The following is a 16,629-nucleotide window of genomic DNA, read 5'->3' on the forward strand; positions in this document are numbered from 1 at the left end:
CATATGCAGTTAGACTAGTATTACTATAGATCACACGACTAATTTCAATCGCTTGTCTTTGCAGGAAATAGAACATGTACAACGCACTGGGACTGAATAGAGCTGTAAATTTGTCAGTTGCATTCAATCTCATATCACCTCAGCTCAGTAACTCTTAATCGCTGGCCAGTTGCCGAAAGCAAGCTGAGTTTAGGGGACAAAGCTAATGTTGTATGTAAAAATATGGTGTCTCACAGGATTTCATCTAAGAAGACACAAGACAATATCATTTTAACCTCTACAGCTGTGTGTTTAGATATGTATATGGGGGTGTACGTAGGGGTATGTATGTGTACCGTATATGTGTATTTTGTTTTTGCCAACATATGTATAGGATTTGTGTTGTGGTGTTGTTATTTTCAGATTTGGATAGGTGTGTAAATGTACATTATGTTATGTGTTCCCATGCAAACTTGACACAACACACACTCCAGTGGAGAAAATCAATAATTAAGTTTTCTGGCCAACAGTTATGAAGTTTGATAATTTAACTGTATTATCTTCAGAGAGAGCAGCTTTAGCTCAGTCGGCTAATCTGGTGGTAGCCACTGTGTGTGCACTGAACCGTGCAGATCTCTAGGTTCCTGGTTCAATTCCCATCGCTGCCTCTCCTTGTAGAGGGCTGAAATACAAGTTACATAGCACACCGTCTTTCAGATGAGACGTTTAAGCCGTTGGTCCCGTGTGCATTTATGGCCCATGTGCACATTAAAGAACAAAGTACACTCTTCGGAAAAGAGTAGGGGATTGTCTCCCCGTGTACTGTCCAATCACCCCCAGAAGGACCCCACTGGAAATAAGTCTTCTTCTAGACTTTCGTGGGCTATCCTTGGTGTTTACAACGAATAAATCCAATCCATATATTATCTACCAAATCATTATAGAATATAAACATTATTCTAAACACAATTAATCATAGAACATATAAAAACACATAATGCATAGTTTTTAACTAAGCAGTTTTGTGCGCTATATTAAATGCCATAACCATAACACATGTTAATATTTTGTTAGTTGGTTTTTGTGGTAACTTGTCACTTAATGAAATAAGTTAATTGCGAGTACTGAGAAAACATCAAATTAAGGCAAAAAAAATCAATACCATACTGCTTGTAAACAGCAAGCTTTATTTGCATATATCAATCCACCTGTACATAACAATAAACAAACTGATGGGCATTTGGACAAATTAATATATCCTGCCAACCACAGAACTTTTTAAACAGATTTGATTCATTAGTAGCATTCTGTAATACCATTCTTGAAAATCATTATTAATATATTTTTAATCATTTCTTGTCAATTCTTTGGGTTCAATATATATGTGTAACAAACATTCTATTGTTTTTTTCCAATTGGAAAAAAATAATATAAGTAGATTCCAATTATAATAAAATGAATTACAATGTATGAAACAAAAAATCAAAAGCAGAATGTGGAGGGAGGGGGGTAGTGCGAAGCGCAACTGAATGAGTGAATTGGGGCTCGATGATTAGTTGAGGGGAGCTAGCTCAAAAAATAAGATGATTTGAGGTGATTTTATCTACTTGAGCATGACTTTTGGGGGTGACTGGGGATTGCAAGCATTTCTGGGGGTGTGCACCCACGCACACTTCCTACATACGCCACTGCATATCTTGGCATTGCCTCGCTAGCAGTCAACCAATTAATGCTGACTGACAGAGATCGAAATATATGCATGCAATTATACAGGTCAGTAGATATGCATTGTAACAACAGATAAAGAACTTTAATAGACAGAAATAACTATTATTGTCACAAATAAAGAGCATACCTCAATTACTAGTACACACCTTCATTGAGAGAATTAAAAAAAAAAAAAAGAACAAAAAATTATAATTCTCACAAAGGTCCAAACCTCAATTATTAAATTGTCACAAATAAAGGTCGATTCTGATGACCTTTGGAATGATGAATCTTTTAGTAACTTCATAAATCTCTCAATAAATGCACTTAACTAAAAAACATAACTTACATGGAATTTCGGTACTGTTCACTGCCATGTTAGCAATTAGCATTTGTTCAGTCATACACTATGGCAACCATTGAATAGGTTTACAAACATTTAGAGCAATTCACAGAGTATGGAGGTAGTTGTACATAATATAAATGATACTGCACAATGTACAATGGATTATACAGTACCCACCCACCTCCCCCACCCCACCCAACATTTTTCTTTTAGAGGACAAAACCTACATTACATTACACACTCCTGAGCTACTGTACATCTGATAATTGAACTGCATGAAAGTAAAGACTAACATAATGCAAGTTAAGAACTTTAACGCTGATAGTGAAACATCTGAGTTTGGTATATTTTGCGATAACACCTTATTGTATGATGTATTTGAATTAAAATTATCAATTTAAGTGGCCATCTGGTTACAGCCCCTTACCTCAGACCAATGTCGGGCTTAGTAAACCCCAATGGAAAAATTTCTGGATCTAACTTAAAACTGAGATGAGGGTAAAAGTACTAAGTGTCAAAGTACAGTACTATACTGCAGGATATATCATAATGAAAAGAAAACCCCTGGCCAGCATTTTAATTTTTTTAATTAATTTTTTTTTTCACATATTGTATTTTATTGTCACTGTAATTGTAAATGATAGTCGAATAAAAAAAATGAAATGAAATGAATGAAAATGAAATAAAAGAACATAGATTGTTTTGATAATACGGTTCTGTGTTTAACAGCATCATAGTGTAACTGTGGTTTAGCATTGTGAAGTTTAATTCATTTATTTTATAAAAAAAAAAATATTATATTTTATAACTACATTTAGAGTGGGCTGGCCTTGCAGCTAGGCTGACAGACACGAGGCCCACTTTATGAAAATGATACTTGATATATTAAAAGATGGCAAATTACTTTAATCAAGAAATCTCACCACAAATGTTGATTTTATATGTTGTCCAACTTAATGCATTATGTTATACATAAAATACCAGATGTCAGTACAACCACATTTGCCAGTTTATTGTGATTTCTTTTTGAATTTGTTTATCTGATCATGGGAGTGAATTTCTGCCACCCACCACCATCCCCCCACCCCCTCCTCCAACTGATGCTATCACTGGTGTGATTATAAACATTAAAAATGTAACATTCAAATTTAGAAATGTCTATTTAATCTAAAGATTTATTCATACAATGAAGTTTTATAGTATGACAAATTTGTGTGAATTTCTCACATCACAGACATATAATATATGCACATGATGTCATATTATATCCATATATGGGCAAATCACAAATTTCTGTCAAAAAAAGTTTGACAATGTGGGCAGGTGAGCCTCAGGCAAATTTTTATCTACGATCTACGGCCACATTTACCTTTTATAGCAAAGCATGATGCGGAGGTGTACAAATGGTACCTACGTAAAGCCCTTTAGGAAAGGTTAATTTTGAATTAATTCCACTAGTTGTTAACCTAAATCTACCTCAAATCAGAAATAACAACACATGATATCTAGAACATGTATAACACAATTCAATGGTGGAATCAAAAATTTTATTCAAACAGTAAACTGAATATATAATATTTGTCCATCTGTTACAGTTGGGAGTTTGTGTCAGGTAGATTAAATTTACCATACACGACAGGTGTTCACTAAATGTTTGGATATCTCTCGACAGCAAAAATAATAAAGGTGTTTGATTATAATGGCATAATAGGAAATTAGAAATTAACCTGGAAGAATTTTTACTCATCTTCATAAATGTCACAAAGGTCTTCTTGAGTATGTAATCATTTCAACAGCGTGAAGTAGTTGGAAAATACAGTGTGTTAAAGATCACGCTATAGTATTTATAGACTACATTTTTTTTTCAATTATCACCTCTGCCTACATACTTTTTTTTGGAATCTTGGACCTTATTTTATTTTTACAGTGAAAAAAGGAATTCTAGTACTTTGAAATTAAAATATAAACAAGTTTGGACAAATCTGTTACATACCATATTTGCATTTTTTTGTATGGGTAAATGCAGTTTTTATCTGATTTTAAATTGCTGGCAGCCATCAAATATTTTCTATCCCTCCCTCATCAGATTTATATAGTTTTCGCTGATTATTTACTGCGAAAACAGGAATTCTATACTGGTACTTTTTTTTGGACAAATCTGTTACATACAATAGTACTGAACTCCAGTCTATGCACACCCGAAATGGTGTCTTTGATAATACCAAAATCATATTTAGTGCAATTAATTGCATTTTTTGTATATATGGATTTAGCTGACATCGTTTGCTGGCAGCCATCAAACTTGTTTTATCCCTCCCTCATCAGTTTTATAAGAATTTTAAGGTGATAATTTAATCATTTCTATTAGGTATTAGGATAAAGATCCAGATGAAAGACATTTAAATAAAAATATAATAAAAATCATCTTTAATATTTTTTTTATATATATTCAGAAAATAATTACATCATGTCTCATTGGTGTGTCTAATTACTGATCACACTTGAGACTGGGGTTAACATGGTCTTTAAAAGATTTGGTTTCTAAATAAAAAATAATCCTCATAAAGTAAAGATAGGCATTTAGCCGGAGTGTATATTAATTGGAAGTGGTCTATACTTAGGTGTTTTTAATTAGAAAGATCTGTAATTAGTAAAGCTGATTGGAATACAGAGCATCCTGTTGTCAAAATGCTCTAATTAGAAAAAAAAAATTATCATAAAATCAAAGGATAGGCACTTATCTGTGGTCTATATTTGGAGGTGATCTACAACTACATGGCATATTTAATTAGAGAGATCTGAAATATGAAAACTGTTTGGAATACAGAGTATCCTGTAGACAAGATACTCTAATTAGACGAATAATTATCATTAAGTCCTATTTGGAGGTATACGTTATATTAAACCATTTTTAATTATAGAGATCTGTAATATCAATACTGATTGTAATACAGAGCTGGGACGGATCCAAAGAAAAATGTGGGTAGGGGCCAAGCAACGTTCAAAGTACTGCGCGGGAGAGAGAGGGTGTGGGATGGTGTTTGAGATTTTTGTTTAGAAATACTTAACCATAGCAAGGCATATAGAACTGCAAGAGGTCTGACTATTGGGGCTTCGTTGGAACGTAATCCTATTTCAAAAAGTGCTACCACAAACTGGAGAGCATCCTTCAAGAGGAGAGTTTCGAACTTTATTTGAATTCTAATAGGGCGCCCCCTATCTCGTGTTAGTGCTTTTTAAAACTTTTCATTGCGTGCATACAAAATCAGGGTAGTTGGATCTCTTGCAATTATATAATCTTCGACCATAGACACTGGCACATGGAAATGGAATTTCTATAAAAATTACTGTAGTTTTTTTGGAATACAGGGCTTCTCTTTTTTTTTTTTTTTTTTTAATTTATTTATTTATTTTTTTTTGTGGGGGAAGAGGGCCTAGCTCCTTTGGCCCCATGTATCCACCACACCTGCATAACCTCTGTGGACAAGATACTGATAGATCAATAATGATCTGTAAAAAGCTTGTGAATGTAGGTTAAGTTTGGTCAAACCGAAGCTACAGGTATGGTATATAAAAAAAACAGCCATTAAGGATCAACCAACATCAATCAGGAATCCATTACTTATCATCCAAAAAAAAAAACAAAAAAAAAAAAAAAAAACAAACCAATGATTGAAAATTTAACAATACATAAAATTGAACAAATCATACTCCTTTACAGATGTTTTATGGGATTTAGAAGCACAGATGTAACTAAGCCCTTAATCCCACAGTGTGAAAAATTGGGTGGATTTTTCATTAAAATAACTCTTGGATAAGACATCTATGTTCACTGATATTGATTTTTTTTCACTGATAGCGAGGTGTATTCAAGTCAAAGATTTCAATGTTCCAGTTTCTGCTGAATTTATTATGCATTCTCTGAATTACCGAATCTGTAATTCATTTTTTTTTACATATTTTATGACAAAATAATTATAAATAATGTATATCCCTCTCCATGGGTGCCTGATGCATAGTCTTTGAAGACTGGGATGCCAATGATGATGATTGTATGACAATATTTATCTGTTGGCATTCCATACCTAAACTTAGTGCACTCTGTCAACTTACAGTATAATTAAATGTGTTTATCTCTCTTTTAGTGTAAAAAAAAAAAAAATATTAATAAACAAATAAATAATGCATAATAGATGTGGACTATCGTAGAACTGTGTACAATAATCGAGTTTGGGGTAAAGTCAAGAGAAAACTTTAGGACGGAGCCTGAAAAAAAAATTCAGCAGTGGCGGATTGAAGGTGAAGCCCAGCAGCCCCGAGCCCTCTAAATTGCTCAAAATTATTTTAAAATGTGGAGAAAAATACAAAATTTTGAATTTCTTGATCCTCCACTGATTAGTCGAGGAGAGAGAAAACTGTACAGTATATAATGTATTTTTTACATACAGTATCAGTAGACTCTAAAATGGATGAAATATTGCCTTTGAAATTCAGAGGGATCAGCTCGCCTTTGGGGACATTGGAAATCTGTCGCAGAAATTGGCCAACCTTTGGGGCACTGGAGCGGCCAAATCCTAGTGCAACCCTTTAATTAAAAGTATAGTGTACAGTACAAACACATAAAACATTGTAAAATATTTTGGAGTGAATTTTGTGGATTGTTGGGTTCAGAATAACAAATCATTTTAAGAAATAAACAAAATAAATCAGTTGCTTAATAACATAAAAAATGTCAAATATAATTTTGGAAATTTATTCATGATATACCTTATGCAAACTTAGACTTGCAAGTTTCCTGGCAAGCAATTGTACAGATTCTGTAATTGTTCTTCTCATTCGTTAATACAATATTTCTTTTTATAAAAATTAGCCCCTTTTGAAATTCCACAGCCTTATGAAACACCATTAATCACCAGAAAACTTGTAAGTAATTCCACGTAGAGTAAAGCCTTAAACTGTACTTATTGTACAGTATCTCTACAAGCCAGACTTTTCATTCATAGATCTTTTGTATCCATACAATGCATTAAACGAGGCAAGAACACAAGATGTTTAAAAACTAATCAGAGATTTCAAAAGTCATAGTATTGGCTCTTTTATGAAATTGTTCAATCCATTTTAGAAATAGGAATAGAGATAATTTATAGAAATGCAAGGTGGGCAACGAACAAAACAATTCCAAAATTACTTGTATACTTATTATCAAGACAAGGGTCCCAAGTCTTCAGAAAGTTTGGTGTCACAAAAATCGGGACGGACGCCCGCACGCAAGCAAGAACCTAACGGAAAATAAACCATCTCCCGAAAATTCATAATATTTTCATCCTTTTACTAATTATTCATAATTTTTATTAACTAATTATCGATTTTCTCATGGAAGTCAGTGCCAATGGTTCACCATATGCAGCAAAATAAAATTTATTATGTGTCTCCTGGAATTGACTTCTTCCAACTAGGGACTCCTGTCATGACCATAAAAACTATCACTCCTGCATCTTCACTGCTTTTTCCTACATCTGTTTAAATCAAATTTATTTTCTAGCAGACAAACCACAGAACTAAGTATTTACTATAGTTCTATCAATTCCCACAGCATTTTTATTAATTGTACAGTACACCAATTTTTTCAAACATAAATCAAAAATACAATTAATTGTACAGTTACTAGACATTATGTTCAGTAAATACGTCCACAAAATATTAAATGATTTTTGTCCCAAACAACAACACTACAGAAATAATGTGTATTTTTGATCTGAATTAGGTAATACAAGCAAAGCCCTTTTTTATGACAAAATCAACACTAAATGATGTTATTATTATATGAAATTTTCATCATTAAATAGTTATCATTAAAGTAATTGTATGTACCTTGAAAACAAATCGCCATCACCTAGACTCCCTTCTCCAACTCTCTTGTTTTGCTTATTTTATCATCAAAACAAATCCAACTACTGTATATATAAACTCACTTGTTAGCAATTAATTGTACAACTCATAAATCCTTCGTAAAATTGTCATTGAAAACATTCATCTCTCAAAATCTCTGGCTTCATAACTTCATGACTACTTCGACACAAACATATTGTTCAATTGTTCAAGCAAAAATGCTCGAAAATGTACAGTACTACAATATTAAAGCGATATGTGAATTTACAGTCCTTTCAAAATATTTTACAAACTTTTAAAACTTTGGATTGAAAAAAATCCTCTTTTTTGGTATGGCAGACATTGGCAAACAGCTGCTTTGAAAAAAAAAACTGCTCTCAAAACAAAGCTTCACATATATCTACAGAAGCAATTTACATATTTACAAGGTATAGCCATTATATACTTCAAAATGTCAGTAATTTATGAAAATTCTTCAGAAAAAAAAGCAATCCTTCTCTTGCCTGCTTTGTCTTTTTGGGTTACTATTCAGCCAATCATAACAGATTTGTATACTGCCCTCTATTGTGTATTCAATTCTCAAACTTCCTTTCCATAAATTTTTTTCTTTTCATAAAATGTTTGGTTTAAAAATTCTTAGCTTGACTCCTCAAAATCATTCTCTTCCACATGAACTGAATGAAAGACCAGTTTACGCGAGTTCTGGTTTAAATCACTTCCATGTTTCAGTCGTTTGTGGTCCTCTAGCTCAGATGCAGTTTTGAATCGACGTTTCTTACACAAGTCACATTTGTAGGCTTTCCAGCCAGTCAGAGTAAAATAATCAAAGCTTCCATCAGCATTGTAACTCTTTTTAATCTTTTCTTCTTCTACTCGATCAAGTTTTCGCTTCCGCTCTGGAATTTCACGGTATATATTGAATGTGCTTTTTCGACTACGCTTACGGCCATCATCTGATCGATTTTCGTCGTCTTCGCCATCAAAATCATGATTGCCATCATCTCCTTCTCCACCATTTTGTTCAGAGGCATAGAATCCTCCTGTGCTCCTAATGGCACTATTCACTTGCCTAGTGATGTCATCCACCTGAGCTAAGTCCTGTGTTCCTTCACTGCTGGTCTGATCAGAGTTATTAGACTTGTTGCCTTCCTTTCTCTCCATGTCAGCTAAGTACTCTCCATACCTATTTGGTGACACCTGGCTTCCATGTTTTGCGATTGAATTCGGAGAGTTTACTTTATCTCCCATTGGAGGAAGTCCATATGCTTGCATGTATCCTGGCACTGCACCCCATGGCATGTGAGGCTGCGATGGAGGCACAAATCTTGAAATCATTTCATTTGGTGGTAACTGGGGGGGCCAAGGTAGTCCAACCCTGGCTGCTTCCACAGGGTTCATAACACCAATAGAGTTCCTTCTACGTTTCATGTGTGGATGAGGGTTACGCAAGTAGCGATACAGAACAGACTCTTCTGATGACTGTGGTGCTGTAATCTTACCTATGCTAGAGTTCTGCGATTGATTACCTCCGGGGAAGTGTCCAGGATACGCCCAAGGCACCATCCTTGGATACTTTCCTTGCTCTCTTTCCAGGGATTGCTGATGGTAATGGTACCAGAGGGGCATTCTTGGATTAGGTGGACCACCTCTATACTGCTTATGGTCAGTCGGATGACCATGTAAATCACTCCTTAATCCTTCTTTAGAACTATCTAACAAATCATCTTGATGATCATGGAAGTTCGGAATTTCCCCTTCAGTTATACTGTAGCTTCTAGGCCTAGTCTTGGTAGACCCATGATACTCAATTCCTGGAGCTGTATTCCCTGGAAATTCAACTGAGGTTTGAGGTGGAGTCTTAATGTGATTTTCAGTTGGTCGCCCTGTAGCCACATTATTATGACGATGTTTCTCCATGACATGACTAACTATATCTCTTAAGGATGCAGGAGGCTTATCTCTTTGGTATATATGTGGCTCAGTTCTTGTGTCAAGCTTCGGATCTGTTCGTGGGTCTGACCTTCGATGTACTCCAAGCTCAAGAGTGGGTAGAGTCTCAGGCTGTGCCTGCACTCTTGAAAATGTCTCATTAAATGTTAAATCAGGTGAATCACTTGATTCTTTTTGATCCTCTAGAGATGGTGAGCCACTTCCTTTCTCTATTAATTCAAGTTCCATGTTCTCTCTGGATATCATTTTTTCCTGTTTAACTGTAACGTTTTCTGCAGTTTCTGGGCGGAATGGAATTCCACGAACTACAGCCACATCACGTTGAGGTGGCAAAGCTATTGAAAGCTCAGAGTCTTTTGATCTTAAATCCATTTCTTCCGGACAAGACACCACACTGTTCCTTGATATTGAATCCCTTTTCTTTGATTCACTCGAGTCTGCCAAACTATCAGCCGGGGTTACATCCCTCATAACAGGTCGAACCTCCTGTTGGTTGGTTCCAGTTAAAGATTCATTAGTCTTTGAGCATAGCACCGGGCTGATTGGTTCTTCCTTAAAAGGTTGGCTAAAGAAACCCACTCGCAGTTCAGAGTTAGGAAGACTACCGCCCAGGCTATGGCGTCGTTGCAACATCTTACGAACGCCTAAGCCCATCAGTTGTCCAGAATTGGTTTTATCATGATGCCTACCTTGACTCTCTTGGCTGCTGCTTGTACACAAGTTTGAAGATGAGGTGTGTGATACAGGTGATGGTTCTGGTGACACTGTAGGTGGCCGCCGTAGGACAATTTCATTGCTGAGACCAGGGCTTTCAGATAAATCATCCTGAAAAGACAAAGTAAAACAAAAATACTTTTAAAAACAAATGTACAGACAAAAATCATTATTGGTAAAATACAATAGATAATAATTATAATTTATATCATGAATTGAATAAGAATTACAAAAATTCAATTAGCACAATATGTTGATGGTATACTGCTAGGTGGGCAGAGCACAGCTCGAAGGCCACATGCGGCCTGACTGTGATTTTGTTGTGGCCCGCGAAAATATATTAAAATCGCTATGTGTGCGGCCCTCCAACAATCTTTGGCTAGAAAACCCCTTGTTTTGTATGGCCCAACACAGATTATCTGTAAAAAGTAATGTTAAAACTGAGCATAAAGTGGAAAAAAAGCAGTGCATATTAGCACACTGGAAACATCAAAGTTTGGGTGCAGTTCTCAGCGTTAAATCAAAAATTCACTTTGGTCCTCTGTGTTTAGTAAACTTTATGAAAGACCAGATGTTTTTTTGTTGTGAGATAATAAAACAAGTATTAAATATAATACAAAATAAAAATAAAAAACAATTTTCCGTAAAAAGATTAAAAGGAAATTTTAAATCTTTACATTTTAACCAGCAATTTATCATTAGGCTAGTATGTGAATTCAAATTGCTTAAAGTATTCAAAATTCAAAGCTGCAATCCAACCGGCTCTTTCCCCTGACCCCAGATGGTCCATCCCGGCACCATCAAAACGGCAATCCTGGCTACCACCCTGGATAAATGATCTATACTGTCAGGAAGAAATCGGAAGATTTTACAGATTTCATGGAAACAGTAGAGTGGGCATAATTTAGAAAAAAACATATCCATGAACATGAATAATAACAAAAAAGTTCACTTTTAATTGAAATAACCATCATTAGTAGGTGGGAGGTTTGGGAATAAGATATAAAAACCACTCATTTACAGCATAGGCATTAGTGAACTGGAGGTAGTCATACAGTACATGATTTGTTGAATCTGTATTTTCAATAAAGAGGTTCACCTTCTTCAAAGTACAGAATCTGTAAAAATTTAATGGTGTTTTAATAGTGACAATTCAAATTTAAGTGTGGTGAGGTATTTCTCCATATACAACTTTAATTTGGTAATTCAATTTATAAATGTTTCATTACATTTGACCTCAGTCATTCATTATATAGAGTTTGCAGCTGGTGATGTAATGCCAGTAAAAAAATAAGGGGAAGTCCCTTATTGCATTAACCTTGCTTATGCCTGTATAAGTATTGTGTTTTCTATTAAATGCATAGAATCACTACTGAATGGTATACATGACGCGGTTTAGGTTTAATTGTGATGACAGAGTTTACTTTGTACAGTACGAGGCAATGTATACTGCACAAGTGTACAAACAAAACTAAAAAAAGTATTTTTCATTTGGGATCCAACACAAGCACAATGCAAAAAATTTGTGTTGTCCAAGCCACAGTGAAAACTTGGAAGTCAGGGCTGGTCTGGAGTTTAAAGATTGTTGGTTAGTAAGATCTGAATTGGACCATGCCAGAAACAATTTATTTAGCCTATAAGTTTGTAATTTCCACTAACAGATCACTGTGGCATACAGTACATTGTACAGTACAGTATGATGTAGCTTTATAGTGCTAAAGATGCTAGCCATCCAATACCAGGATTCCAGGTTCAAATCCAGAGAATGTTAATCTTTGTATAAGTAATTTTTATTAATACTGCGCAGCCTCGAAGTTGGAATTTCAATCCCTCGCTATACATTTTCGCTTATGTCCTTGAGCAAGGCACTTTATATGCCTTGCTTCTCTCCACCCACTGGTATAAATGAGTACCTGGTGGTGTTGCCTGCTCCTGTGCTGTTTACTAGCAGCAACACTTAAAAGCATGCGGACGGCAATGACCAGGGAAAAGAAGCGCTTTGTATCTGCAAAGAAAAGCCACTATATGATATAAATAAATAATAATATGATTGTTTATTGTTGTTCTTTAATATTTGAATGTTATTTTTGTATTCAGCTTATCTTTTTGGTGGTTTGATGCAATTCAATGCAATGCTGCATTGTTATTGTTTAAATAATAAATCAGAATGCCTAAGAACAAATCAATCTGGCTTTATATCTTCCATTACACTTTTTTTTTTTTTTTTATAAGAACACATTTTATAAGAACACTGAGGCTGAAATTGCTTAAAATTAAGAACAAAATAAGAACAAATTAAGGCTGAGGTAAAATGGCAAATGAGGTTTTTGAAAAACCAAAAAAAATTATATCTGTACCTTATGTGCAGTAATGTAGGTGAGACTATGTAATACCCCCTATAATTGGGTGTAGGCCTACTGTCATTTGGGGCAATTTTTACCAGGCCTTTTTTCTGGGGCAAATTTTCCAGGGCATTTTTTTCAGGGCCCATTTTTGCTGTACAATAATAATTTTCTATGTTTGAAAAGTGTGTAAAATAAGAACAAATTAAGAACATTTTGAGCCTGAAATCAGCCAAAAAATAAGAAAATAAGCATATATGCATATTTTGATTTTATAAATGCCACAATAAAAGCTAAAAATAACTAAAAAATGATTAGCATTAACCTGAGTAATAATGATTAGATTCTTTCATCTCATAAATTAATTTCAATAATTTAAAAAGAAAATGCAAATTATTATTTGTCAATATAATAAATAGTACTCATCGATAAATAAGGCTAAAATTTTGTACGGTACGGTATATCACACTTTATATAGTATCATTTTATGGGCCGCATCATTTTGTAGGCCGCTTCCTTTAAATAAACCCAAAAGAAATAAATGTTGAATAATCAATCTGGCTTCATATCTTCCATTACACTTTTTTTTTTTTTTTTATAAGAACACATTTTATAAGAACACTGAGGCTGAAATTGCTTAAAATTAAGAACAAAATAAGAACAAATTAAGGCTGAGGTAAAATGGCAAATGAGGTTTTTGAAAAACCAAAAAAAATTATATCTGTACCTTATGTGCAGTAATGTAGGTGAGACTATGTAATACCCCCTATAATTGGGTGTAGGCCTACTGTCATTTGGGGCAATTTTTACCAGGCCTTTTTTCTGGGGCAAATTTTCCAGGGCATTTTTTTCAGGGCCCATTTTTGCTGTACAATAATAATTTTCTATGTTTGAAAAGTGTGTAAAATAAGAAAAAATTAAGAACATTTTGAGCCTGAAATCGGCCAAAAAATAAGAACACTGAGCCTCGGCAAAATTTTACTGGTTCTTATAAAAAAAAAAGTGTAGTTTAAAACATTTTTAGATTAAGTAAAAATTGCTCTGAAACTTGTTAAAATGTGCTATGTCGCAAAACGTCATGCGTAAATAATAACGATGTTGATTAGATAGTTGGACATATCCTGCTGTAGGTGGTGAATCCTTCACTGTAGGATGAGAATGAAATTTAAAATTAAGTAATTATGATAATTATCAAATGACCATGATTGCATAAGAACAGCATGTACTGTATTGTAGTTTTATTGTAAATGATCATATGTTTCTATGGAAATGTTTTGCTAATTATATCACTGATTTCAGAATAGTAGGTTGAATAGAATCACAAATTACATCATCCTCAAATCCATAGATTTTCAAGTTATGGTACAAACATCATTCATCCGCTAATTAATAGGAACGTAAAAAAAAAAAACCACAATTCTATATTCATGAAATTTCAATGGCGAAATTTTATATTAAGTTTGTAAATCAGCAAAAAAAAATTATTTTTACATTGTTTTTTTTTTAATGTCTCTATTAAGACTTGAAGATAAATTTCATTTTATAATTTGCTGCCCCATTTACGATGTTAGAAACAAGCTTTTCACCGAAATTGAATATTAATCAAAACTTCGAACATATGTCAAGGGTAGAAAAATTTCTTTTCATTATGGGTTCTGGTGAATATGTCATCATCAAACCTGTTAATGAATTTGTTACATCTGCATTTAAAAGGCATACTGCTCTTGAGACTTCATTCAACCTGAAGACAAGGATCTAGTTACTTGGTTCTGTCCATCGCCTGTGAATCAGGTTTTCTTGTTATAAACTTTTACATTGGTTCTCTCTTTTTCTCTTTTCATTTTCATTGTTTGTATTGTGTCTATTGTTTGACATACCTTTTTGTTGGAGGTGATTATCAAATAAAGTGAACTGAATTGTATTGATATTTATTACCATTGTGCTAAACACTATCAAAATATTTGAACAAAACAGAATAGCCCAATCTTATGTTTACCGATTGCCACAATTCATGGTTAATTCCAAGAAGCGTAATAATACTGTATATACAGACCACTGTTTGTAATCAAGAGCAGTATTGTAAACTATCAAAATAGATTCTGATAACAGACAGCAGGTATATTATCTTGATAGTGCCACCAAACAATTTTCCATGAATTTCGGAACATATTCCTTGCGATGTTCATGATAAAGCTTAGTACAATTTTTGAAAGTTTAGAAGAGATTTTGTAATCAAAAGCTTCCACATATTTTTTCTGGGTTTTTTTTTTTTTTTTTTTTTTGTGTGTGTGTTTTTCACTGTATGTACTATTTGTTGGGAAATCCGTAGACAGTGTTCAATTCTTTGAACTGTTTAATTTTTGGTCATCCACAGGTATTGTAATTTTGTTTATTTTCTTTCTATTTTTTTCTGGAAATTGAATAAAATTAATTTTAAAAAACAGTGTAAATTTGCATGTTTAAAAAAATTCAAGGTGTTTTTTTTTCAATAAGTTATAATATGGGGCATTGTCTGAGAATAGGGAACTATTTCAATTGCATAACAATGGTAGGACGTACAGAAGAACGTAATGACATCACATAAGTCATCTGCGCATGCGAGAACATTGAGTTGCAGAGAACACAGAACGTTCACGGTTGAGTAAACCTGTTCTAGTGTCACATCATCATGTAAATCAAATCTCGCTAATATGCCTACCCATAAGCCTGTCCACCTTGGCTTTCTCTATGCTAATTTAATAGTTCTAAACTTACTTTTTGATTTGGCTGATTTGAGGCAGGATCATCTGGAATGTTAGCAAGATTACTTGTACTTGAGGTTACCGATTGGCCATTAACGCCCCCATCATCCAACGCCTTCCTTCCTGACCTCTCCTCACCTTGAACAGTACTGCCCAGACGTGGTGCTTGTGTCTGGCTACAGTGAGAAGTCGGTTCGCCAAAGCTGAAGTTCAATGACTGCAAACCGTGTCCTGCTTCGATGTGCTCAATCAGCTGTTCCCGACTTTCAAAGACGAAAAGACACTGCTTGCAAAGGAAGCATCGTCGCGGGAAGTGCACCTCTGACATATGGCTTGTAATGACATGTTCGAGAGGGCTGCAAAATGGGCAGAGTTTGCATTTGTAAACGCGAATGATGTCTACATAGTCACGGAAATGGTTATACTGTGAATCGATGACAGTAACTTCAGCAAACGACTCGCTACCTTTCTTAGGCGGTGATGTCATGATGTCAAATGACGATGGAAGTGTGGATCATTTTAAGGTTCCATTATTTCTGTAGAAAAAATAAATAGATATTAAGATCAATGACAACAGTATTTGATTAACGAAAAAAACATTATATTGAAATCAATTTATAAATAAATCTTTAAATCATAATTCATTACAGTCAAAGTGGCTGCCAGTGAAATAGAATTAAGTATAGAGTAGTAGACATGATTAAATGACCCTCCCCACTTGATCAAAAGATGAGAAATTTTCTAGAAATTACAGCAACATTTGGGCATAATGCACACCAAATGTGTCAGAACATCTCTAAAAAGTTGCACACTTTTGTAGGCGTTAGCTACTGGGCCTACACTGTGTCAGTTCCAACAGAAATTATCATGAGAGACCCCATAAGACAACTTTAGCCCATCAGGTAATTCTGGCAGGTATCGTATTTATCAAATGCTATGTTGAACGTGAGGCATACAGTAT

At 34.3% G+C, this 16,629-nt stretch overlaps 1 protein-coding gene across 4 annotated transcripts in view; it reads right to left on the reverse strand.

Annotated features, from left to right (window-relative positions):
- Positions 1 to 1,146: 1,146 nt before the first annotated feature.
- Positions 1,147 to 16,629, reverse strand: part of LOC117115645 — a 38,187-nt gene continuing 22,704 nt past the window's right edge. For all 4 annotated transcript variants that reach the window (XM_033259531.1, XM_033259533.1, XM_033259532.1 and 1 more), the window contains exons 2-3: positions 15,682 to 16,204; positions 1,147 to 10,696 (exon numbers count right to left, since the gene is read on the reverse strand). In XM_033259531.1, the coding sequence (XP_033115422.1) occupies positions 8,558 to 10,696; positions 15,682 to 16,155 (2,613 nt within the window). In that variant the 5' untranslated portion in view covers positions 16,156 to 16,204 and the 3' untranslated portion in view covers positions 1,147 to 8,557. The remainder of the gene's footprint in view (positions 10,697 to 15,681; positions 16,205 to 16,629) is intronic.

Source organism: Anneissia japonica, unplaced genomic scaffold, assembly GCF_011630105.1.
Source record: "Anneissia japonica isolate Jap-2015-1 unplaced genomic scaffold, ASM1163010v1 scaffold16662_len1167910_cov178, whole genome shotgun sequence".
Taxonomy (NCBI): Eukaryota; Metazoa; Echinodermata; class Crinoidea; order Comatulida; family Comatulidae; genus Anneissia; species Anneissia japonica.